General features: G+C 39.8%; 2 protein-coding genes across 9 annotated transcripts in view; one reads left to right on the forward strand and one right to left on the reverse strand.

Annotated features, from left to right (window-relative positions):
* The window catches only part of UBE2E1 (ubiquitin conjugating enzyme E2 E1), an 86,439-nt gene extending 66,296 nt beyond the window's left edge, over positions 1 to 20,143 (forward strand). Inside the window, exons 4-6 of the mRNA XM_044252556.1 lie at positions 16,862 to 16,994; positions 18,148 to 18,295; positions 19,349 to 20,143. Coding sequence (XP_044108491.1) covers positions 16,862 to 16,994; positions 18,148 to 18,295; positions 19,349 to 19,446 — 379 coding nt within the window. The 3' untranslated portion in view covers positions 19,447 to 20,143. The remainder of the gene's footprint in view (positions 1 to 16,861; positions 16,995 to 18,147; positions 18,296 to 19,348) is intronic.
* The window catches only part of NKIRAS1 (NFKB inhibitor interacting Ras like 1), a 70,243-nt gene that overhangs the window by 18,155 nt on the left and 25,801 nt on the right, over positions 1 to 26,287 (reverse strand). For 2 of the 8 annotated variants that reach the window (XM_044252547.1, XM_044252549.1), the window contains exons 4-5: positions 22,031 to 22,138; positions 17,591 to 17,666 (exon numbers count right to left, since the gene is read on the reverse strand). In XM_044252547.1, the coding sequence (XP_044108482.1) occupies positions 17,591 to 17,666; positions 22,031 to 22,138 (184 nt within the window). Of the gene's footprint in view, positions 1 to 290; positions 2,606 to 2,845; positions 2,888 to 17,590; positions 17,667 to 22,030; positions 22,139 to 26,287 lie in introns of those variants that run through there. The other 6 variants (XM_044252551.1, XM_044252554.1, XM_044252548.1 and 3 more) reach the window with 5 other exon arrangements.

The raw sequence follows: 26,287 nt of genomic DNA on the forward strand, positions 1-26,287 counted from the left end.
AGATAGTCAACAATTTTACTACTTCTTATCAATTGGATGCCTTTTGTTTCTTTTTCTTGTCTGATTTCTGTGGCTGGGACCTTTAGTACTATGTTGAATAAAAATGGTGAAAGCAGACATCCTCATCTTGTTCTGATCTTACAGGGAAAGCTTTCAGTTTTTGACCATTGAGTAATGTTAGCTGTGGGTTTGTTACACGTGGCCTTTATTATGTTGAAGTATGTTTGTTTGCTTTCATTTTTAGTTTCTAAAGGCCCTTCTTTCTTTTCTCCCTGCCCCCACTTTATTGAAATATAACATCGTATTAGTTTAGGGTATAGAATGTAGTGATTTGATATATGTGTATATTACATAATGACTTTACCACAGTAAGTTTAGTTAACACCCATCACCTCCATTGTTTCAGTTTTTCTTGCTGTGATGAGACTTTTAAGATCTACCTGATAGCAATATGATACAGTATTGTTAACTATACTATATATTATATTCCCAGAACTTGGTATCTTATAACTGGAAGTTTGTACTGTTTGACTGCCTTCGCCCATTATCAGCACCTGACCCCTACCCTCCTTTTTCTTTTCTGAATACTGTTTTGTTTTACCCATATCCTTGTTTTATCAGTGCAGTATCTTCTGTCTCTCTGGATATTAGTAATTTCATTTATTTTGAAATTTTCTTTCTAAATTCTGTTTTCTCTAATTGACTGTCTTCTAGTTTGTTTTGATCATCATTTGCCATTTCCATCATCAAGGAACCATGTTCCTTGGTTATCTGTTAACTTAGTTAGGGAGACTTTTCCTCTAGGCTGTTAACATCCCCCAAAGGAGACTGCCTGGAGGGTAAAGGCCAAGCTTTGTTCTGGGAGCTGAGAAACAAAACTGGGGATCTTATTGTTGGTCATGCATAAGCTCATTGTCAGTACAGCACCTCTGCCCTCATCCATATTAATGTCCCCTGGTTCAGAGACCCTCAGTTTTAAACCTCTCCAGAAAATAAACCCCAGTCAGGCAGGATAACTATTACTGTATAACAAACTACCACAACTTTAGCAGTTCAAAACAGTACATACATTTCAGTATGTACAGTTCACATGGGTCAGGAGTTGGGGCACAGCTTAGACCTCTATTCAGGGTTTTCTAGGCTGCATTCAAGGAACCAGCTAGCTAGCCTGTGTGCTCATCTGTTGCTCAGGGTTTGCTTCCAAACTTACGCAGTTGTGACGTGGAGTTTACTTCCTTGCAGCCATAGGACTGAAGTCAATTGCTCTCAGAGACCACAGCAGCAGTTCTCTAGCCCTCTCTTCGGGCAACTGATATCATAGCAGCTTGCTCTTTCAGGGCCAGCAGGACAGTCTTTCTCTTGTCAGTTAAGACTGAGTCTTATGTAATAACAATTTACAGAAAACATAACCTGATCCAAGAGTGGTGTACAATCAGCTTTGCCTTATTCTGTTAGGGAGAAGCAAGTCATAGCTCTGTCCATTCATGCTCTCATGGAGGAGGTCAGAGTATATTAGCGGGAGGATATCATGCTGCCCATCTCAGAATTCCATCTTTCACACAGGGTCTTGGAATTGGACCACTGATACACACTTTTAACCAATTCTTATTTTAAAACTTCCCCTGCCTCATTCTCAACCTCCTCAGGCACCACAGATTCCTGAGTCTTTAGGGAGGGTTATGTGGTCTACCTGGGCTTGATTTTTGGCTTTTTTCACAGCCACTTTAGGATTCAGCTTCTTGGATATATCATGTCGAATCCTTTACAACTTGCCAGTTTGCCTCCTAACTTCCAAACTTCTGTGAATATTATCCCCTTTCCTTTTCTTCCCATCTTTGTAGGTTTATGCCTTTAAAAATCTTTACTGTCATATTGTCGGAGTTTGGGGAAGGAGTGAAAGTTGGTATCATGGGTTCAATCTATCATCTTTGTGTATATGTTCTGAGATAGTTGTCTTCTCCCTCTGGGCCAGTACTTAAATTGGGGTTATTTTTTTTCCTTTTAAGAGGGAAAAAAATAAGAAATTAAAACTTCCCCTCTCATTTCATTTTTCATGTCCTTTTCTTCTTTAACTTTATTTTCCAATTATGTATGTGGGCTGTTAGCCACATTTTATACCTCTCAGCCAAGCTCCTCACCTTCGGCTTGGAACATCTGCCTCCTCTCTTTCAGAATTTTTCTTGCCTTTTGGCATTTTCCATAAGACTTAGCCTGAATGGACATAAACCTTAGCAGTTAATTCTCTGCGAGTGTTTTTCATATAAAATTGGGAATTACTAGCTGATGTTTTTGTTAGGACCCTTTTCTTTTTGGGCGTTATGCTCTGCACTCCTTTCTTATTAAATATTACATGGTGAGAATGTTTTTAGGAAGCACCAGGTTTTAGCATGTGGTAGCATATGCACTGTGTGTGTTAGTTTACAAGTCAGAATGGTAGCTGGTCAGTGGCCACTGGTGAAGGTCACGTGTCTGCTTACCAGCACTAGGAGAAAATTTGTTAGACTTAGTCGGCTGTGAAATGTCCCATGTGGATGCTCCAACTTGGGCCGCTTTAGCAGCTGCTGCAGCACCGAGTTTTGTTAAAGCTGTTGTCTCCTCTCCTCAGCTAGAAGAAGATATGTAGACAGCAGGGCAGAGACTTGGTGGTGAGGTTTAGCAGTGAACAAGAGGCCAGAACAGACTCTCCCCTCCAAACGCAGCCCTGTATTTGACCCATAGGGCATAGTCCCTCATTCACACTCTCAGCCCTCTGCAAATATAAGCAGCCTGTGCCTTTCTCTCCTGGCCTTCTGGGGCCAAGAAGGAAACCAATGACTCTCCAAGTGCAGTAAATAGTTCTCCTCACCTTCTGACCCTGTGATTTCCTGGTGGTTCTGAGCTGTAGATCCTGCAATGGAGAGGGAGGGAACAAAGAGGTTGCAGAGGCCTCAGCTTCACAGAGCATTGAGCAGTGGGTGATATTGTATCCTCAGGCAGGAGTTGACCTCCATTTCAGTGGAGGTCATTCATTCCAGTGATTTGCTGGACCTCCCAGTGCCACCATGGACTAGAATGGAATGGAATGGAGTGGACCAAACAGACTTCTGAGCTGGGAAAGTAGGTATCATGTTCTACACCTCCTTTTTAGCATTTCCCCCCACTTAAAGTTCTTTAAAAAAAGAAAGAAAGAAAGAAAATTGTATTGCTTATTCTTTTTGCAATTTAAGAACATAATATCTGGACTATTATTCAGTTGAACTGATGCTTGTTTCCCAAAACCATCTTTGGTTTTCATTAAGCTGGGAGTTCTCAATTTTTATAGTTGTAACATTATTATTAAAATCCCCTCTCCTCCACACTAAGTAGTACTCCATGTGGTATGTACTTAAAAAAAAAAAAAAAAAACTGAATCAATTTTTAAGAAATTTTAATACAAGATTTTCTTGTTTGTAATTCTAGCTTCCATCCAAGTATAAAAGACAAATAAAATAATAAGGTAGGAAAGGCAGAGTAGTAAATGTGATTAAACAAAATTGGTGGGGAGTCCAAAGCAGATAATTATATTGGAAACTCCATGGATGTATTGGGGAAAAAAAAATCACTGTGGGTAAGAAAGCCTGGGTTGTATTGACCAGAAGTGTGATTTCCTAGCTTTAGGAATTTGTACAGACCCATCACTTAACGTTAACTTAACCTTCTGAATGCTTCCCCATCTTTAAAATGGGAATAACGAGGGGTGCCTGGATGGCTCAGTCAGTCAGTCAGTCAGGTGTCTGCCTTTGGCTGCATTGGGCTCTCTGCACAGGAGGGAGTATGCTTAGAGGAAAGAATGATTTAAAAAGGTCAATTTCTCTGTACATATTAGAGTATTTTTCTCCTTTATCTACTTTTTAAGGCACAATTTACCAGTAGTTAAAGCCATCCACTTCAGATATTTCGTGTCTTAATTATTATTAGATAAATGGACTATTAGATTTCTCGACTATTTAGACATTGAACAGATCATCTTTGCTAACCGTAGGTATTTGGTGGGTGTGTCTGCTGAGTTGGCTGTCAGATCCCTTTGCCTTGTTTTGAAAAATATTTGTGGGCTGTTATATAAACTTGAGCCCCTTTGCTTTACACTGTTGAGGGGTTTGCATTCTCTCCCTGGGTTCAGTCTCTGTCTCAGCACCCTATCTGGAGCATGGTATAAAGAAGAGGTTAGGAGAGGGCCTGATTTGAAGAGAGGAGGGAGGAGATGGCAGGATAGAGCGGTAGTGTCGATAGAAGCTTTTATAGTACGAGGGCCAGATCTGTCCTTTAATGGGAGACCACAGGACACCTTAACCCCCATAATAGTTACTGACGGCTTTCACAGGGCTGTAAATTGGAGATGGGAGCAGTATTACTCATTTTCTGTGAATGACTGTTGTAGATCTTCACCCGAAGATGCAGTACTTCACTGGGTCACTATTGCACACGTATTTGGGCCTTGACAGGCAGGAATGAACTTGTCAAAAGTCACCCCTCTGAGACCCTTAGCAACTCTGTTCTAAAGTACAGTCTACAGAAACTGGGCTGAAATTGCCTAGATTGAGTATCCTGCATCCCTGCAAATTTGAAGGCCTGGTTTTCCAGGCAGAAACCATCCTTACCCAGGGTAACCACAGTTACTTCTTTCTCTATTAGTTGACTTTCTCTGATGCTAGGTGAATTTGATTTCATTTCTTCTACCCTTTGTTACATTCTTAAGAATGGGAATCCGTTGTTATTCTAAAATAAATCCCCTGCATCTCATCCTGCAGGTACAACCTTGATCAATAGTTTGGTTATGTGGTATGTCTTATAATGAAAATGAGGTCGTTTTGCACACTGTTGGGAAGTCTGCCTTCTCACTTCACTTTATATTGTGGTTTTTTTTAAAAAAAAATTTTTATTTATTTATTTCCCTAGAGAGGGAACACAAGCAGGGGGAGTGGGAGAGGGAGATGCAGGCTGTCCGCTGAGCAGGGAGCTTGATGCGGGGCTCTATCCCAGGACCCTGAAATGACCTGAGCTGAAGGCAGACGCTTAACGATTGAGCTACCCAGGAACCCCCATTGTGGATTCTCAAAAACCCTGTTGAGTATGTGTACCTTGTGTCATTTAAGTGCTGCATAGTATACTGCTGTATGGTTGTACCACAGTCTAGCCTGCCTCCTATTGATAGTTTAGCTCATTCCAAACTTGTTTCATCATACATAAGGTTCTTATAAATAGCCTGGTACTGTAGCCATGTGCATGTTCCACTCATTTCCTGAGGGTAAGCTCTGAGAAGCAGAATTTCTGTGTCAAAGGGTATATTGGATTTATATTTGAATATATTTTACTTAATCACAATCTATGATTACTAATTTACTCTCCCACCAGCAATGGGAAAGGATGCCTATTTCATCATCCAGTTAACACAGGTTTTTCAGTCTATTAAAATGTTTGCCAAACAAAACAAAAAATATTTGCCAGTCTTGGGGCATCCGGGTGGCTCATTGGGTTAAAAGCATCTGCCTTCAGCTCAGGACATGTTATCAGGGTCCTGGGATTGAGCCCCACATCAGGCTCCTTGCTCAGCAGGAGCCTGGTTCTCCCTCTCCTTGCCACTTCCCCCTGCTTGTGCTCTCCTGCTCTCTCTCTCTGTCAAATAAATAAATACAATCGTTAAATGTTTGCCAGTCTGATAGGCAAATGTGCCTCCGTGTTTAATTTGCATTCCTTTGAGTCTAAGTAAGATTGAGAATTTATTGGTCATATGAGTTCTTTTGAGAAATGCCTGAGTCCTTTATCCATTGCAGTTAGTATGTTTCAGGTTTTTTCTTTTTCTTTCTTTCTTTTTTTTTTTTTTTTAAGATTTTATTTATTTATTTGACAGAGAGAGAGAGAGATCACAAGTAGGCAGAGAGGCAGGCAGAGAGAGGGAGAACCAGGCTTCCTGTCGAGCAGAGAGCCCTATGTGGGGCTCTGTCCCAGGACCCTGAAATCATGACCTGAGCTGAAGGCAGAGGCTCAATCCACTGAGCCACCCAGGTGCCCTTTCAGGTTTTTTCGTAGTCAAGATATTAACCCTTAATCATGTACTGCAGTTCTCTTACCCTTTTCTAATCTGTTTGTCTTTCTCTTACAGATTTTCTGCTTTTTATGTAATCATATCTGTTCATCTTTTCCTTAGTGTGTCCAGCTTCAGTGGTCTGTCAGCTTTACTTTCCCCAGGAGACCCTTAAGAGGAGAATTCTAATACAGGTAGTTTTTAGTGGTGTAAGAAACAAAGATAGAGGTGGGAAGGAAGAAGACAGGGTAGGAAAGACTGTCAGTAACGGATGCCTTTTATTAAGCGCTCCCACAGTGAAAGTTGCCAAAGGGAACTCTGGGGAATTGAGTAAAGCACTTGCCTCAGAATTGTCCCACTCCACCATCAACTATTGGTTGAGGGTTATTCCTGGGGAGTGTTCACAGAACAACCTAAAAACTACGTGGTGTAAAACAGCAGCCACCATTTATCATAAACCTCTGGTATATCTAGGGGCTGGCTGGGCGACTGGAACTATCTGAAGGCTTCTTTACTCACAAGTCTGCTACTTGGGCCAAGAAGACTCAAATGGCTAAGGGCTGGAACACCTGGGGCTTCTCATTCATCCCTCATATTTGGTCTTTCCATATGGTCTCTCCAGTAGGTAGGCTTTGGGGTAGTCATACTTCTTACATGGACTTTAGGGTTTCTAAGTTGCAGAGAAGAGGGGGAAGGGCAGAGAGACCAACAGCTTCTAGTTCCTATTCAAAACTTTTCGTTTTGTTTTTAATTGTTGCCCAGTTGTGCTGATATTAAAGTAATCTGCCTAGCCATTCTCAAACCTTTATTATTTTAGGACCCCATTATACACTCTTAAAAATTAGGGGCCACAAAGTGCTTTTGTTTATATGGTTAATTATTACGGATTTTACTGTATTCAAGATTAAAGCTGAAACATTAAAAATATCATTCATTTTAAAATAACAAAAACATGTTAACATTTTTAATGAAAATAATGTTTTCCAAAGCTAAAACACCTAGAAGAGTGGCACTGTTTAACATATATGAGAATTGCTTTAATGTCTGAAGACAGCTGGTTTTATCTGCTTCTGCGTTCATTCTGTTGTCATATCACACCTTATGTAGTCTCAGGAAAACTTCACAGTACAAATGTGAGAGGAGGAGAGTTAAAAAGGCAAATACTGTTTAGAATTGTGAAAATAGTTTTGACCTGGTGGCTTGCTGTGAAAGGGTCTTGGGAGAAGTGCCGATCTAGCCTTTCCCAGATGTGAATGTCAGCTTTAGCTCCAAACATCTTTATCCTCCAAATCCACATGAGTTCTGTACTGAGGGAAGTTGTAGGGATCTGGACTTAGGATGAGAGACACCTGCCTCAGGTGTTTACCCAAATCCCTGGAAGGAAGATGCCCCTTGAGGATGAAGAATCCTTAAAATTGCTACAATTAAGAGACGGGCAGGGCAGTTCCAGGCTGACTAGGTGGTGTAGGAAGATGTTCTGAGACACCCTTTGTCTCACTTTTAAGAGCAAAAAGGGGCAGTAAAAAGTTAAAATTATTTTTATTTAAAAAAAGAAAGAAAGCAAGCTTTACCAAACAAGAGTTCAGATCATGTGATAAATGACCCCCCGCCTCCAAATCACTGCAGCAAGACGGTGCAGGCAGTTTTCTCTGCTCAATGGCAAGATGTTGAACCTGCTCCTTGTGCATTTACACTGTTACTTTGCACATTTCCCTCTGACCGTGCCACCCCCGAGTGCCTCACCTGCAGTGTGAGATTGGCAGCATTTGCATTGTGGAGGCTGTGCAGTTGAGTGTGAGTGAATGAGAAACTGAACTGTGGTCATTTCCTAATCAAAAGATCTACTGTAGAATCTTAGAATTGAGTCAAACCTGGTAAGTTCCTTTTTGAGAATTTTTGTATCCTTTGAGTAGCTTTCCTTGCAACACTGCTGCTTTTAAGGACCTGCATTAAATGTGTGGAAGGTACAAGTGTTAACAACTGTACTGTATCCCCTACAAAAGTCTAAACAAGAGATTCTGCTTTCCTCCAATACTCTCATTTAGCCTCAGTACAGTTACCATCCCAATAGAAGAGCTGGTTGTGCTTTTAAAGGCCTTGTGAACTGATTACTGTAAGAACCAGAGGTTAATAATTGACTTCTACTTACTCATTTAGATAGCAGTGTTACATATGCTAATATAAGCAATGCAACTAAAAAATCAGGACTCAAACCACTTGACTGTAAGGTGCAGATATCCTCCTCTGGATTATTTTAGTTTCAGTAGAGGAGGAATAGCTTTAGAACTGGATTCTGTTCTGGCTCTGTTTCTCTAACTTCTCTGGGCAAAGAGCAAATTAGAATTGTTCTTAAGCTTGTGTAGTTCTGCAGAAAAGAGCTATTGTCTGATCCACCTTTGTCCTGACCACCTACGTACTTAAACTTGTATAGAAAAAAAATGGTTTTTGAGACACCAGAAATGCCAATCTTATTTAATTCTCTCTAATCATTCCTATGTGCCATTCTCTACCCTTCCCCACCCCAATTCCTTTTAGGCCCTTGACATCTAACTAGCTTGAGTTTCACTTGTTTGGTACTTTTAACCCCTACTTTGTATATCAGCAGTCCAAAAGTTAAAGTATTATTTTTATTTTAATTTTTCTTAAGACTTTATTTGAGAGAGAGCAAGCACGATCATGGGGAGAGGGAGAAGCAAACTCCCTACTGAGCAGGGGGGGCCACATGTGGGACTCAATCCTGGGACCCTGGGATCATGACCTGAGCTGAAGGCAGACACTTAACTGACTGAGCCACCCAGGCTCCCCTAAAGGGTGATTTTTAGTTCAGTTTACTAAACACTATCATTATTCAGCCATTCCTCCCTGACAGTAAGGACCCACTGATGTCCACAGTGTTGTAGATCTGCTTGTTTCACTATCCCTACTATTGTCTCTTTCAAATTATTATGAAACGAGTTTTCTTTTTAAAATTGTGTCCTTACTCCTGCATCTGATTTTCTTTCAAGACTGGAGTGTAGATTTCCAGAAAGCCTGGATTGTTTTCTAAAGCAGCAACATATAAGGTAAAAACACAATTGAATGGCTAGCTGAGCAAGATTGAGCTCTTGTAGTGTTTTGTTATTTCACCAAATTTAGCAGTATTGTCAACGTAATTCTGAACAGTGGTACGTATTTAATATTAAATATTAGCTAAAATTAAATATTGCTAATTACTATTATACTAAGCCCTGGTAATATGTGTGGAAAATCACTGTTCTCTAGAGACTTAAAATCTGATCTTTGAGAGATTGTATAGCCATATAGCTGTAGCAATGTATGTAAATACCTGCCAATCTGTCCACTTTCCGGTTTGGAACAGACTTCAGAAATAAACTCGTACAGCTTCTTCTTCTTCTTCTTTTTTTTTTTTTTAAAGATTTTATTTATTCATTCAACAGAGAGAGATCACAAGTAGGCAGAGAGGCAGGCAGAGAGAGAGAGGAGGAAGCAGGCTCCCTGCCGAGCAGAGAGCCCGATGCGGGACTCGATCCCAGGACCCTGAGATCATGACCTGAGCCGAAGGCAGCGGCTTAACCCACTGAGCCACCCAGGCGCCCATAAACTCTACAGCTTCTATAGGCCTAAAATCAGATTGAAAAGTTGTATCAAGGGCGCCTGGGTGGCTCAGTGGGTTAAGCCGCTGCCTTCGGCTCAGGTCATGATCTCAGGGTCCTGGGATCGAGTCCCGCATCGGGCTCTCTGCTCAGCAGGGAGCCTGCTTCCTCCTCTCTCTTTCTCTCTCTCTCTGCCTGCCTCTCTGTCTACTTGTGATCTCTCTCTGTCAAATAAATAAATAAAATCTTTAAAAAAAAAAAAAGAAAAGTTGTATCAAATTCCTTTGAAGGTTTATCCCCTTTCTGCTGGGAGAAGGGCACCATTTCCTCAAAGTCGATATGACACGATTTGGGGGGCCCTCCATGGGAACACCATTCTTAGTGGACATGGATCATCTTGTTCTAGATCTTAAGTGTGTTGAGTCTGTTTTCCTCCCATGTGTAGGAAACTGTAATCCCCTATTTGGGCCCACTTGGTTCCAGTGCAACTGCTTAGATATACTGGAAACTACTGATGTGAATTCTTACATAGGAGTCCTTTAGGTTGGCCTTTAAACTGTAATTCTTCCCAGGGAATGGTAACCTGGATGTACATCCCCTGCAGTACCACTTTGTAGGAGGCCTCTCTTAGTTATCAGTACGTGACAGACGCACTTTGTAATAGCAATGTCACCTCACCAAATCATGTCACTAGTGTGTTAGTAGTCACGTTACTGAGGTTTCTGATTTTTCAAGTTCCTTCTGCCACTCACTTCTAGGTTACAGATAGCAACTGTTTTATGGAGGGATGGCGAGAACAAGAAACTTTTTTTCATTTTTTATAAAATTCCTCTGCATGTGCTATATAGATGTCATGGAGAAGGCAGCTTTCATTCCCTGGAGAGTAGTCGGTCTACTGGGACATAATTGTGGGCGATGAGGATTCCCTCTGGTAGATTGCTGCATTCATACTATTCTGTCATATTCTCTTTTCATTTCTTAGCAGAAGAAGAGTAAATTAAGAATGGATTTTGAATAGTGGGTTGTCAGGAATATAGATTTGATTGTGGGTCTCTTCTCTATAAGCATTTTCTAAGTTCTCTATATGGTACTTAGTAAGCGTTACCAGGGTTGATACTTGTTTCTTTTTTTTTTTTTTTTTTAAAGATTTTATTTATTTATTTGACAGAGAGAGATCACAAGCAGGCTGAGAGGCAGGCAGAGAGAGGAGGAAGCAGGCTCCCTGCTGAGCAGAGAGCCCGATGCGGGCCTCGATCCCAGGACCCTGAGATCACGACCTGAGCCGAAGGCAGCGGCTTAACCCACTGAGCCACCCAGGCGCCCGATACTTGTTTCTTACTGCAGAGAATTATAGGTGGTGAAGGAAAGAGCTAGAGAATTTTTTTTTTTAAAGATTTTATTTATTTGACAGACAGAGATCACAAGTAGGCAGAGAGGCAGGCAGAGGGAGAAGCAGGTTCCCCGCTGAGCCCCGGAGTGCCCTATGCGGGGCTCCATCCCAGGACCCTGGGACCATGACCTGAGCCGAAGGCAGAGGCTTTAACCCACTGAGCCACCCAGGCACCCCAAGAGCTCGAGAATATAATTGGTAATTTAAACTTAGATCAAAAGGTAGAGTTGGCATTCATTTGCCACTTAATGTCCTCTGTAGCTAGAATCTCAAAGTTTTAATGTGCAAATTCTGATGCATTAGGTGTGGGGTGGAGTCTAAATCTGCATTTCTAACAAACTTCCAGAGGATGCTGATGTTGCTTTGTCCAGAGACCACATTTTGAGTTATCAGGGGTCTATGGAACGTTTAGGGCATATGCAAATCTGACTTTTAAAAGCAACCCTGGATATTGATTTCTCCCCGCCCCCCGCCACACACAGCAGTAAAACATAAGCGTTTGGGCACTAGAGCCTGACAATGGATTCAAACTGTGAAGCTCTTACCTTATTAGGGCTACCTTGAGCACATTTCTCTAAGCAGGATTCTCAGCCTTGGCACTATTGACATTTTGAGTTGAGAGAAGTTTTTAAAAAGATTTATTATTTGACAGGGAACGCATAAGCAGGGGGAGAAGCGGGCTCCTCGCTGAGCAGGAAGCCTGATGTGGGGCCTGATCCCAGGACCCTGAGATGTGAGCCAAAGGCAGACCTGACCCAGGAGCCCCTTGAGAGAATTCTTTGTTGTAGGGGGCTATCTGGTGCCTGGTACATTGGAGAATGTTTAGCAGCACCTCTGGCTGTCATCCACTAGGTGACAGTAGCACACTCCATCCTAGCTGTGACATCCCAAAATAATCTCCAGACATTGCCAAATATCACATGGGGGCCCCCACCATCCTCTACTGAGAACGACTGCTTTGGGGGCAGTGAGAATGTAGGAGTTTGGAGGATTTTATGACAGAATACATTTTGTATAAGCAACTGGTTTGAGAGGTTACTTGGGATTTTTAGGTGGTTAGAATGAACTTCTAACTCAGTTGATCATGAGCCTCTATCTACCTTTTGAAATATGCCAGCACATTTGCTAACTTGCTCTATTTTTCACTTATTTTGTGCTATTGCTATCCAAATGCTTGTCTTTAGCATGTTCCTTATCTTTTCATCTTCCCAGCCTTTACCCTCAACTTTTTTTCCCCTAAGATATGAGACCACATAACTAAGCTTTATAGAATTATGCCAAAAATAATATCTGAGTTAGGGTTTCTTTGTTTGTATGCAGGGGTCATCTCTCCCAATAAAAATTTAAAAAATTGATCAGATAGAAATATAATCTTTAAAAACACTGATTATAATTTCACCTTACTTCCAGGATGTTCTTTAAAAACTGAAATGCATCTTCGGTTGCTGTTGAAATGGAAGAAGAGTAGTCTATAGTAAGTTAGTATTGAGGATGGGAATGGGGGAGGACTTAAAACAACAACAACAACACGATTTTAAAACAAATTAAAGCTTAAACATTAGCTTATATGATCATCTTAGAAATTTTCAGATCAATCCAGAGAGCACATCAAATTCTGGAAGACTGCTCTAATGACAGTTTTTCTAACTGGTTTTATTTCTTAGGATTATACCTTAAATGACTTGTATGGATAACATTTTATACTATTCAAATGCTATTACTAATAATAGTATTAATAAGGCATAAGAAGTAGGCCATGTAGCCACCTTGTCCCGTGGTTACTAGAGGAAACATGGGTTTCAAGCATTAAGGGAAAGGCTGGTGGAGGTAAGAGTCCTTGTCATTGAGTTTGTTGCTGATCAGTCAATAGGCAGATGCTCCTTCAGAAGAAGGTTGTGGTTCATGACAATTCCTGCTGCTAATGTTAATGTATCTCTCTGAAGTCAGAAACCATTACAGAAGTAAGAAAATACTGAGTCAAAAATAGGAATGATTTTTTTTTCTTTTCTTCTTTAAAAAAAAAAAAAAAAGTAAACTCTACACCCAGTGTGGAGCTTGAACTCAAAACCCCAAGATCAAGAGTCGCATGCTCTACCAGCTGAGCCAGCCAGGTGCCCTTGACTATATTATTTTTCTTAAAATGTTTGCCACAGCTCTATTTATTTTGACTAGAAGGAAAAAAGACTGAATCAAGGGCAGAATTTTTTTTCTTTTGCCTTGTGTAAGAGTTCTGTGTATTATATGTTTATTTTGAAAGGTGTTTTTGTTATGAATAAACTAATTCTCTAACAAAATGTCAAAGGCAAACAAATGCATGGTCTCCTTCCACCTTCTCAGTCTCAGCCTCATGCCAAGATTCTAATCACAGTTAATGTTGCAACATCTTCAAATGGGGACTTGTTTTTTTTGTTTTTTGTTTTTTTGTTCTCATATTCTCTTAAACACCCCCATCTCCCATACTTTATATTCATTTTAGTAATTACTAATTTAGATCACATGCTATTCTAAAGTACACTTCCGTAAGTGTTTCAAACTTAAGTTGTATTTCTTATTGTGAAACTAAAAGGTATCTTAAAGGGTGGGGACAGAAGGTTGGTAAAGAAATATGCTGACCTGTGGGTAAACCTAGTTAGTCATTTTATAGAGAAGAGGGTGGGGTGCTGGAACAGACCTTTCCCTGTAGTGTCCCACGTAAAGATTCTCTTGTTCCTCGTTCACCTTCACAGTAGCGTTCTGAAAGCTGTAAACTTGTGCCCTCCCCACTCCCCCCATAGGTCTCTTTACCCACCTTCTAGACCAGTAGATCCTAACTTTTACAGTGAGAATCTGGAAGGAAAAAAAAGGGGGCAGAAGATTTGCAGGGCCATAATTTTTGTTTCATTCTATGATTAATAAAATGCATATGACAAAAAGTTATATGAATTTCTCCAGTAACAGCTTTAAGGTGAGTAAAATTTTTCATCAAGCAGCAATGCTTTGTCCTTCCAATGGGTTCTCATCCTTCCCTGTAACTCCCAAGTCCCCTGGCTGAGGACCTGTAGATAAGGGATCCATGCTGTTTAGTTTCCTACAGGGCTCTTGTTGCATGCTTTAGGATTTCAACTACATTTCATATTATTTCATTTAGTATTATTTTTCTTAATATAGCCCACTTTTATTATCAGTTTTCAAAGTTTAATGAAACATGTTACTTTTTTAATTATAGTTATGTTTATGTTGTATACTTAATGCCGTCTTTTTTTCTGAACTTTCAGAAAAGTTTATACCCCAGACTGAAAGCTGATTACACACAAGTAGCCACCTTGATTTGAATATCTACTTGTATCATAGGTGATAAGCTGTAATGTTAAAGCTTATGTTCTGAACTGATTGTCTTTCAGTAACTTGTACCAGTGATTCCCAGAAGCAACCAATACTTGTTCAAAGATCACCATAGATTCTTAAGTCCCTTCCGAATATTCTAAATTCAGTAGGCCTAGGATGACAGGTCTCATTCTCTCACTTGAAAGTTCTATAGGTGATGTTGAGGAACAATGAAGTTTGGAAAGTACAGTTTTCCATAAAATCCATAAAAGCTGCATATAGTGCTATATTGTTAAACCTTTGTTCTTTTTTCTGTACTGAGGGGCCAGCAGCATCGGGCCCATGTCAACATGTCACCTCTAGGGTTAGATGGACTTTACTGTTATTTTTTCTGGGTCTCTTTCTTAGCATTACTAAGCTGACTGTGAGGTAAACTGTATGGAATGCTGCCATTACTGGATTTTAGATGGCCTAGCTTCTCCTTCAGGCCTTGGTTCCTCATCGGTAAAAAAGAGAGGTTTACAGCAGATGATTGTCTTTGCCTTTTAGCCTTTAAACCTTAGATACTATGAACTAGATGAACCAGATTAAATAGGATAGTTCGTTCATCTGTTATCTGCAACCTCTGTATCAGTGGTGTCTTTAACTCATTAGTCCACTTTTCAATTAATTCTAGTCTGGTAAACAGGTGTCCTGGCTGGTAATGGCCAGTGTATATAGACTTTTTGTCCAGATACATACACTGGATGCAAACACGTAGGGAGACCAAATAACCAAGGACCAGTTCTAACCTCAGGGTTTGAAGCTGTATCAGGAGAGTATCCTTTCACTAGAGGTTACCTCATGTTTCTAGAAGTAGAAAACTGATTAAAAGTTCTCTCTACATCCCACCTTGTCCAGTCTAAAACAAGTCTTTTAATAGTTCTGAAGAATACCAGTTACAAAGGATATTAAAGGACCATACTATTTGAATCAGTAGAATAATTCATAACTGTTATTATTATGATCACTACCATTTAATGAGAAACTGCTGAGTCTCTTTTTCTACAGAGATGCCACCCCCCATTTTAATTAGCAAAACATTCCTGAGAATTTGTGATTTAGGTTTAGTGACTTGTTCAAAGTCACATAGCTAATAAGTGCTCAAGTCATTGTCCAAGCTCTCTGCCTCTTGGCCAGTTTGGCTCTACTCTTCCCATTAGCTCATGTTCTTTTATCTGTATTTTCTCCCTCCTTTTTTGCCACATTATGTTTTCTTCTCCAGCTTTTGTTTCTTTATGGTTTTCTTTTGTAAACTCATTCTGAAAGAAAAATCTGTAGTGGGTTTGTGGAAAGTGTAGGGCCCAGGCAGGTCCCCGCCCCCCTTCCCTTCTTCTAACCTTTCTCTTAAATGAAGGAATTGAACCTCCTCTCTAATCAGTTAGCAGAGGGCATCTTGAAGACAAGGATTTCTTGGCTTGTTCATTATTGAAATCTCTTGCCATTTAACTTCGTGTACATGTGCATTCAAGAGTGAATGAATCCAGTTCATACCATCCATTCGTTTAAAATAGCAGTTTGCCTGCTCTGTAGAAATTGTCCTGTGTATTGACTGGGATATACAAGTCTCTCCAAGTAAAGACCTTCCTGCTGACACGCCTCATTATCCTTGAAGCAACGATTAGTAGCTAGATTTGAGAAATCTGAGCTAAAACATGTAAGTTAACCACGTTAGTACTGTCCTGTCCATGCTGTGGGAAGTCTTTTTTTAAATTTAGTATCTAAAACCATTTCCCAAACTTGTCTTTTCCTCTCTCCTCAGTAGGAGAGTCCTACCCACACTTGTTTTTATTATTGTACTTGGATACAGAGCAGAGCACTCTACAAGCCAACAGAGTGCTTCAGAAGGGTACTATGGTATAACTAAATATAAATAACAGTGATTTAACAGGGAAAGGGATAAAGAAACATACCCACTCTAATATTTAGAGAACCTGATTACAGAATTTTATACATTGAAAGGCAAATGGAATAACTTGTCATTGGATACTCTGTCATCCTTGTGCTCCTCCCACCCGACATGGTTTATAATGTAAAAGGTACTAAAATCCATTGGACTCCTTTTAGGATAAGATTATGGGAGTAGAAGAGCAATGAACAAGAACCCCAGTCAGTGGGTCAAAAATGAAACTTTATGCTTAAAATGGTCATCAGAAACGAAGAACTGTGAGCAGAAACCACTGAATACTGCTTACGTTTTCTTATGATGTATCCAGGAGAGGTTTGAGAATTGAAGAATTTCTTGCTTATTCACAACTTAAATAGGCTTAGAATAGTTTAAACATTCTTTATCATTCAGTTTACTTGACCTAAGGCTGATGGGTTTGTTGCAGTCCAGAATCAGATTGTGTCTGAAAGACACTTCTATTTTATGGAGAGGATCCCCCCATTAAATAAAAAGGAAGAGAAGAGGTTATCTTTTTTCCTTTTTTGAATACCCTATAAAAACTTGGATAGTGCCACCACCTGCTTACCTTTTGATGTATTACTTCACAGTGCTGGTCCCAAAGGTGATAACATCTATGAATGGAGATCAACCATTCTGGGACCTCCAGGATCCGTGTATGAGGGTGGTGTATTCTTCCTTGATATCACTTTTACACCAGAATACCCCTTCAAGCCTCCAAAGGTAAGAATGTCCCAATTTATAGTTAAATTTACACATTGCTATGAGAGACTGTTGAAGGTTTTAAAATTGAGTTTTAATCACAAAAGGTAGATTTCTGTTATATCAACAAATCTCTAAGTACATTTGGATGGACACAAAATCTGCACTGGGGAGGGGGGCTTTGCCTCTTGCAGAGACCACAGTTCTAAAAGTATGTGCTTTGTTTTGATGGTGCTTAAAATTCTGCTATTTTTAGTGACACAGCTGTATCACTGTGTGACTATATTTTCCACTTAGAAAAAGTTACTGAATGGTTAAAAATGGTTTCAAAATATCTATGCACTAAAATAATGAGAAAGTCAGAATCTCCTACCAAAGACTTGGATTCTGCTCCTTGTCATGTTTTGGTCTTGTTCAAATTCTTAACCTCCAGGCTTCAGTTTTCTAATCTAGGATAGTATCTCCTATGACATTCAATCTATGATTCTTATTTATACTAAGTGGAAATTTTTACTTTGGAATGATTCTGTATCTCACACAAAAAAGTTAGGAAACCAAAATAAAGTAACCCAGGCTCATATGGCTTGTGTTAATTTGTCTACTACTATGATCCTTACCCATTTCTGGCTCCTCATTTGTGGAGACTCCATTACAGTGATTCTGTGACCTAGGTAGACGGGATATCTGCGGGATCTAATGTAAAAATCAGAAAAAGCAGAAACAAATCTCATCTTCATTTTTTTTTTTATAGCCTTTGTACCTAACATCTTGCTTTTGTTTATGTACCCACTGTGTTTTAGCTGTTTGAATTCATTATGAAGTTTATTTTAAGGCCATGTAGTACCACCAGATAACACAAGAGGTCAGCAAACAATTAGCTATTTCAAACTTGAAAAGTTAGGAAAATATTTAAAACATTGAAAGTGTTAGAATAACTGAAGTTACCTTGCTTTTTGTTGATGGATATTACTTTTGAAATGACAGTGTATCAATGAACATTCTAATTTCAGATTAAAGTCGTTTAACCTATCTTACCAGCTTTAAACTCTATTCATCTTTTAAAATTTAAAATTAAAAAATTTTAAATTACAGTATAGCCACTCAACTGAAAAACAATTTAGTAAAAATTTCATTGTTTGCTGTTTAAATTTTAATACTGTCTTATTTTTTTTAGGTTACATTTCGGACAAGAATCTATCACTGTAATATTAACAGTCAAGGAGTTATTTGCTTGGATATATTAAAAGATAATTGGAGTCCAGCACTAACCATTTCTAAAGTTCTCCTTTCTATCTGCTCCCTTCTTACAGACTGTAACCCTGGTAAGGTTAATATTTGTTTTCTTCTTTCTCACCTGAAAAATACTTGTTTTGATAAAGTACAAGGACCTTCAAAAGAATAAAATGTAGGGGGCACCTGGATGGTGTAGTCAGTTGAGCATCTGACTCTTGGTTTTTAGCTCAGCCTGTGGGATCAGGCCATATTTGGCCCTCTGCTCAGTGTGGGGTCTCTTTTAGGATTCTCTCTCCTTCTGCCCCTCCTGCTCATGCTCTCTCTCTCAAATGAATAAAAAAATCTTTTTAAAAAAAAAAAAAGCTAATCTTTTTTTCAAAGAAAGTTTTAATCAAGAGAAGTTCAATCTACTAGTTGAAAAAGACAGCAACTTCTGTGCTCTAGAACAAGAGGTTTTAAATTTTTCATACAGTTCTCTTAAATCACATACTTATAACTAAATGTTGAGTCATTGCCTAACCTCTCCTGTGCCTTCTGGTTCACTGAGTACTTTCCCTAAAGCTGGTGTTCAATTTCGAAAGTGATAATTCTTTGCTTAATAGTGATTATCAGACTGATTGTGGGGGGTGGGGGAGGAAGCTTATTCTTTTTATTATTACAGATTCTATTTAGGTTTCAGAGCAACACTATACTTAATTGTTAAGGTCCAGATTTTGACCTGGTAACCTGGCTTTTTCTAAGTAACTGGCATAGACGTAGTGTTACATTGCAGTAGCCCAGAGGACTACAGTATTCCACAAAGTCAGGTGAACACAGTTGGATTCCATGTTCATTGCAGCCTTGAACATTCCAGTTTTTATTGAACTTACCTAGTAAGAGCAAAAACACCTCTAATTGGGTGGTGTTTGCTGGGAGAAAAATAGAATGAACTAAGATAAAGCCACACTAGTACTAAAGCCTGAGCATTCTGTTTTGCTGAGACGTTTTCCCCTTACAAGTGCCCAGGATGATGGAATGGTGTTTCAAAACTGGTTTTTCACAAATACTTTGCATACTTCTTCCCAAGCCGTCACTGATTTATTTGCTAAAATTTGAAACATTCTTTTCCTTTCTCCAAAGTAATCTACATTCTTTTCTTCCAGCTGACCCTTTGGTGGGAAGTATTGCCACTCAGTATATGACCAACAGAGCAGAACATGACAGAATGGCCAGACAGTGGACCAAGAGATACGCTACATAAATTGGGTTTTCACATTCTTACATTATTTGTCTGTCACAGAGAGAGCTGCTTATGATTTTGAAGGGGTGGGGGAGGGTGGGAGTTGGTAAAGAGTAGGGTATTTCTATAACAGATATTATTCAGTCTTATTTCCTAAGATTTTGTTGTAACTTAAGGTATCTTGCTACAGTAAACAGAATTGGTAATAGCAACTTTTAAAACCGTCATTAGTTCTGCAATATTAGCTGAAATGTAGTACAGAGAATAGACATTGGGTTCAGTTGCTTGTAGTCTGTAAATTTAAAATAGCTTAATTTTGTACAGGTTACACACATGGCCATTTATGTAAAATCCTTCAAGACTACACTTTTTTGTTGTTGTTCAAAAAATTGGAACTTGTTTTCCTTTCTTGGGAGGGAACATTGATATTTAACAGTTTTTAGAGACTGTCATCTCATATATATAAAATGGATACGTGGCTATAAGACACCATATAGGAAATGAGTAGTTATGTATTTTATTTTATATGCCAATCTACTTTATTGTGACAAGATAAGAGGTTTGAATCACGACTTGTGAAAACCTGTAGTAAAATACCTTAAGCTGTTAACTGTAAGGTGTGAAATAGGAGTTGCTCAGTGGATTGGTTATATGTTGTGGACTACTTAAGTCTGCATTTGTTACTGTGCTAATAAACAATATTAAAACAACCACCTAACACTGCTGTATTCATTCACTTTATTTTGCCTGTGTTTGTAGTTTGTAGATTCTTCTAAACTTGGTAAGGCTTTGCTACTACACAACCTACAAGTACTACACACTGAATAATGTGCAAGGACCTAGGTTAGGTTTGGTGTGCTACTCTGTTTCTTAGGTGTCTTAGAAAAGGTCAGAGATGGATTCTCATGGCTAAATTAATACATCTGAGGGCATTTGGCAGTACCTAAGTGTGTATATATATATATAAGTGTGTGTATATATATATATCCAGCAATTCTTTTTTTTTGCGTGTACTCCAGAGACTTTTTAAAATCACTGTAAAAGTATTTCTTCATCTCTTTAAAAATAATAGGAAAGAAACCGAGATCAACCTCAGGTAATGACTTAACCATTATCTGAATAGTTTTTTGCCCACCCCCCCAAATTGTGATGAGAAGGTTTAGCCAATTAAACAGAAGCAACACTGGCTGATTTACAAGTTTTCTATTATACAGTTCTTGGTTTGAACTCTCACAGAAATGAACCAACTAAATCCACTGTAGCTAGCCTTAAAAGTATTACACTTAAATACGGGGTGAGACTCTTAATCTTGGGGTCCTGACTTTGAGCCCCATTGGTAGAGTTTACTTAAAAAAAAAAGTTATAGTGTACTAGTTTTTTTAACATGTCTTTTTGCTGAACAGCTTATTTCATATTTTATATATAAATCAAATAGCTAAGGGAGCTATTTGACAGAGCCTGGGTGGCTCAGTTGGTTAAGCATCCGACTCTTGACTGTGGCCTCAGGTCTTGATCTCAGGGTTATGAGATTGAGCCACGAAACCTGCTTAAGATTCTCTTTCCCTCTCCCTCTCCTCCCTGCCCCCACTTCTTTAAAAAAAAAAGAAAAAGAAAAAAAAGAAAGGCTGCTTTGCCAGTTGAAATACTAAGTACAATAGTGTCAACTTGCAAAATATAGTTAGTCCGACGGCTCGGATATTGCCAAAATCTTCAAAGAATACCACAGCACAAACTCCGGTATCTAACCTGAAGATACCTTAATTCCAATATTTTTATGATCTGTTTTATTCCACATGACTGTGTATTCAGAAAACTACTGCAAAAGGCACAGTAATACTTGTGGAAAATGGAAGCTTTAGTGCCTTTCAGTGCTTAGCAGTTTTCTAAAGAAAGAGCAAATGCTTTGAACATATTTATACCACCTACTACCTCAAGTCATGCTAAACATATAATTTGAACAAAGTTAAATCATGGGTTTTGTTCTACTTAGCAGGGTCTCCATGAGATAAAATTTAGTTTAACACCTAAACTGTTTACTGGTTGTGATCTAAAAATGACATTAGATGATTAGTGAACTTCTTAAAAACAAAATTATATTTAAGCTAGTAAGTTTGCGTAGTTATATAGAAAAATGGGTTTCTGGAACAAGTTGGGGGTTGTGGAGCTACTGCTCACAGGTACATCTGCATACTACCCAAACTTTATTTTACTGTTTAGACAAGTACAACAAAACAGCAAAGGTGCTAAGTTCAGGGACAAGTTTCAAACAATGACAATGCAAATCTATTATTTCGTATCAGGCAATAAACTTAGTCCAAATAATTTATAACCTAAAGTGCATTAAATTACTTAAATTACTTCTTTAACAGTTTCCTAAGGATAAAAGTAGATGCAAATGGCCTGTTTTAAATATGTTCACGGACACCTAAGGCAATCACTATTCAACAAACAGTTGTAGCATTACTGATTTTTAGTTTTCCGAGTTAGAGTTCCCTTTGTTTTTCCTCCCAGGCAAAGGAAAGCTTGATTTGCTCTGGGGCTGGGTAAGTTTGCTGGCTAAGAGAGTGAATGGCTCAATCAGTGTTCTCCGATCTGTAACTGTTACCTCCCACAGGCGCACTTTCTCACTTCTTGCCCACTGCTGTGCCACCTCAGCATCCACTTGTCTCTGCTCAGAAAGGTCAATTTTGTTTCCCAATACAACAATTGCCACCTGAAAGGAAAAGAAAAAAGATTACACTTCGCCAACATCAGTTCCTAAGCAAAACAGAAAAATCAAGAGAACTGTTCTGTTGAATAGAATTGCTGCTTCAAAACTGATTCTCAGGGACGCCTGGGTGGCTCAGTTGGTTGGACGACTGCCTTCGGCTCAGGGCGTGATCCTGGAGTCCCGGGATCGAGTCCCGCATCAGGCTCCCTCTCACTGTCTCTCTCTCTCTCAAATAAATAAATAAAATCTTAAAAAAACAAAAAACAAAAAACTGATTCTCAGATATGACCTGAGTCAATTTAGTAGGACATTAACCTCATTCTTCCTGAATGCATATTTGTTAAAAATACAGATGCTCTACACCTTCTTAACTAGGAAACATTTTAAGTCATCAGTAAGTGAAGTTACTTAAGTCAGGAATGAATAGAAGCTAAACTTGGGGCAATTAATACCTAAGAAACAGACAACAGTTTCTGAAATGTGTCCACATTTCAGTGTAGCTATACCTGCTGTTTGGGAAATCTGCAATACCTACTTCAAAAAAACAAAGGACTGGGGCTGTGAGAGTTTACCCCTAGAACGTAAGTTCTATGAGAACAGGAACTGTTACTCCGTTCACATTATTCCCGATCACAAATAAGTGCCTGATGCAAGTGCTAAACGTGTCGAATGTAGGGACCAACAGCAGTATTTTTACACTAAATGTAAGGCAGTCAGTCCTTCCCTTAAGCTTGAATGCTTATTCTACACCATGCAGTTTCAGGCCACCAGAACACGGCAGTCACAAGGCAGTCAAAGCTCAGGAGGAGGGGAGGTCTGGAGGAGAGAGAATATCCAATTTTCAGGCCCTTGACTATATAAAGAAGACAATAAAACAAGATCATGGAAAGTAGAAGGGCAGTAAGAGTTGGTACAGAAGGCACCTCTGAGGAACAGTTTTGAACGAGGACATACAAGCCACTGCTGTGTTTCTGCCTTAAGACAGCTCTCTGTGCTCCAGTTGGACCGTGCCTCCCAGGTAGGATGGAACAGCAGGCCCAGAGCTCTCGTTTTCTTGGCAGTTCTCGTATTCCTTCATTTCTCAACAGGATCTATCCCTTCAGGCCCTCCTGTCATTCTTCATCACTCATGTTTTCAGCTTTACATGTTATCTCCTATTCCGATCTCCCATCGCCCACCCTGACCTATCCAGTTGCAGAAACTGTTCCATGTTGCCCCTAGACTCAACAAAACCCCCTTCTGTCCCCATATCTGCTTTGAATATTCCCTTCACCTTTTTAGCTGAAACTGGCTCAGCTCTGTAGTACTTACCACCACAGTGAGCATGGGATGGAAGGGGTAACCTTGTCCCTCAATGCCCTCTCCAATAATGTCCTTCTCTAAGAACCCTAAAACTGAAGGCTGGTACTATTAGTCTATACTATCCACTGTGTGTTTCCCACCCCCATCCTACTGCTACTCATTAAAGACCTGGCTCATGGTCACCCCCACACTACTTTTATCTTAAGTCCTAGTGACTTCACTAACCACATGGATGACCCTTCCCAAATAGCCTTAACCTCCTCCTGACTTTGGCCATTTACTCCCATGAACACACCCTACTCTTGTCATTATTAATGCTCCCTTACATGGTCCCAATTCCAGGAATCCCACTCCCACCTCTGCCTTCCTAGTCCATGCCTAACGCCGTAACTACAACAATCCTCAACACCAGAAGGACCTACAACCCACTGGCTCACCCACCTTTATCACTGTCCTTCAATCCCTCTCCTGTCCTAAGTTCTCAGCCCAGTTTAGATTCTTTTAATTTATTACCTTGCCATCATCATCCCATTATATTCACCTGGTCAACACCCCCCCCCAACCTTAACTCTGAATTGGACTGACTTGAAGTGAGCTGGTGTTCCCCAGCAAATATTGTAACAGCTCCTATCTTGGCCCTCTTCAACCTCCAACATCTCTTCTTTCCCCACATTACTCTCTCAGCTGATGTCTGGACTATTTCAGTAGGAAAACAAGCAGTTAGAACTTTCACCTGCATCCACCACCACATCTAACAACCTACCATCTTCTACCCCAGATAAGACTATCACTCCGGCAATTATTCCCCTCCTCATCAATTTCCTCTTTTGAATCATTCCATGAGTATGCAAACACTAGCTCTTTGTCTAAAAAAGTTCTCTCTTTTACACATTCTTCTTCAGCTCCTGATTCCCTTTAAAGGACAATATATTTACCCTTTGACTCAAAACTCTTTCAAAGAGCTTATCTTTGCTGTGTCCATTCCTTATATCCCGTCCAATCAAACTTCATCTCACTGTTTTACTCTAATTATTTTAAAAACTTCTAAAGACTGGCCACATGCTAGTCCTCAGCTTTCCCGACCTATCTGCACCATGACGCAGTCTGACCTCTCTGCTTTTTAAAGTGGTTTCTCCTCGGGTGCCTGGGTGGCTCAGTGGGTTAAGCCGCTGCCTTCGGCTCAGGTCATGATCTCAGGGTCCTGGGATTGAGTCCCGCATTGGGCTCTCTGCTCAGCAGGGAGCCTGCTTCCTCCTCTCTGCCTGCCTCTCTGCCTACTTGTGATCTCTCTCTGTCAAATAAATAAAATCTTTCAAAAAAATAAATAAAGTGGTTTCTCCTCAACTGGTAACTGTTTTTAAGTACTCTGGAGCAATAGCATTTCACAAAACTTGCTTTTCACCTTGTTCCCCAGCTATGTTGTCTGTTGTCAACACAGCAGCCAAAATGAACATTTTTAAAACAAGTCAAAAGATGTTTAGCCTTATTCGTATTAAGGAAATTGAAACTACTAAAGTACCATTTTTTTTTAAAGATTTTATGTATTTATTTGACAGAAAGAGATCACAAGTAGATGGAGAGGCAGGCAGAGAGAGAGAGGGAAGCAGGCTCCCTGCTGAGCAGAGAGCCCGATGCGGGACTCGATCCCAGACCCTGAGATCATGACCTGAGCCGAAGGCAGCGGCTTAATCCACTGAGCCACCCAGGCACCCCCTAAGTACCATTTTCACCCCGAAAATGCACAAAATCCGCAAACACACACCGTTGTCAAGACTGGAGAATAGGGGGACGCCTGGGTGGCTCGGTTGGTTGGACGACTGCCTTCGGCTCAGGTCATGATCCCGGAGTCCCGGGATCGAGTCCCGCATCGGGCTCCCAGCTCCATGGGGAGTCTGCTTCTCCCTCTGACCTTCACCTCGCTCATGCTCTTTCTCACTGTCTCTCTCTCTCAAATAAATAAATAAAATCTTTAAAAAAAAAAAAAAAGACTGGAGAACAGGTACTTTCATACCCTTGTTATGGTCAGTAATTTGAGAATATATCCTTTGATTCAAGAACCCCATTTTGGCTGATCTTACAACTATAAAACATACAAAATAATAAATGTGTAAGATTATTCATTGTAGCATAGTTCATAATAGCAAATGACTGTAAATAGCCCAAGTGTCCTATCAGTTTGGAACTGGTTAAATAAGTATGATACAGGGGCGCCTGGGTGGCTCAATGGGTTAAAGCCTCTGCCTTCAGCTCAGGTCATGATCCTCGGGTGCTGGGATCGAGCCCCGCATCGGGCTCTCTGCTCAGCGGGGAGCCTGCTTCCCTCTCACTCTCTTCCTGCCTCTCTGCCTACTTGTGATCTGTCAAATAAATAAATAAAATCTTTAAAAAAATAAGTATGGATGATACACCCATACAACAAATATGCATCAGTTTTGTTTTTTTTTAAAGGAATCTGAATACTGCTATGGAAAGGACTCCCAAGATACATTACATGGAAAATAAAGTGCATAACACTGTCCTACCTTTGGTGTAAGAAAGTAGAGGTTGGGGAAAACTTTATGTATATTCCTATTTGCTTGTATTAATAGAAATTTTGGAAGGATGCTGCAGAATAAGTAAAGTGATAAAATAGTTTAAAAAGCATGCTTGAGGTGCACCCTGGCTGGCTCAGGTGGTGTAGCATATGACTCTTGATCTCAGGGTCATGAGTTCAAGTCCCATGTTGGGCACAGAGCTTACAATCAATCAATCGATAAATGAATAAAAAAATAAATGAATAGTATGCTTGAGATAAAGGAACTCAGTGGTTGAGCATAGGGGTGGGAACGAGACCTCACAATAGTCCTTTTT

The sequence above is a fragment of the Neovison vison genome, chromosome 6 (assembly GCF_020171115.1).
Source record: "Neovison vison isolate M4711 chromosome 6, ASM_NN_V1, whole genome shotgun sequence".
Taxonomy (NCBI): Eukaryota; Metazoa; Chordata; class Mammalia; order Carnivora; family Mustelidae; genus Neogale; species Neogale vison.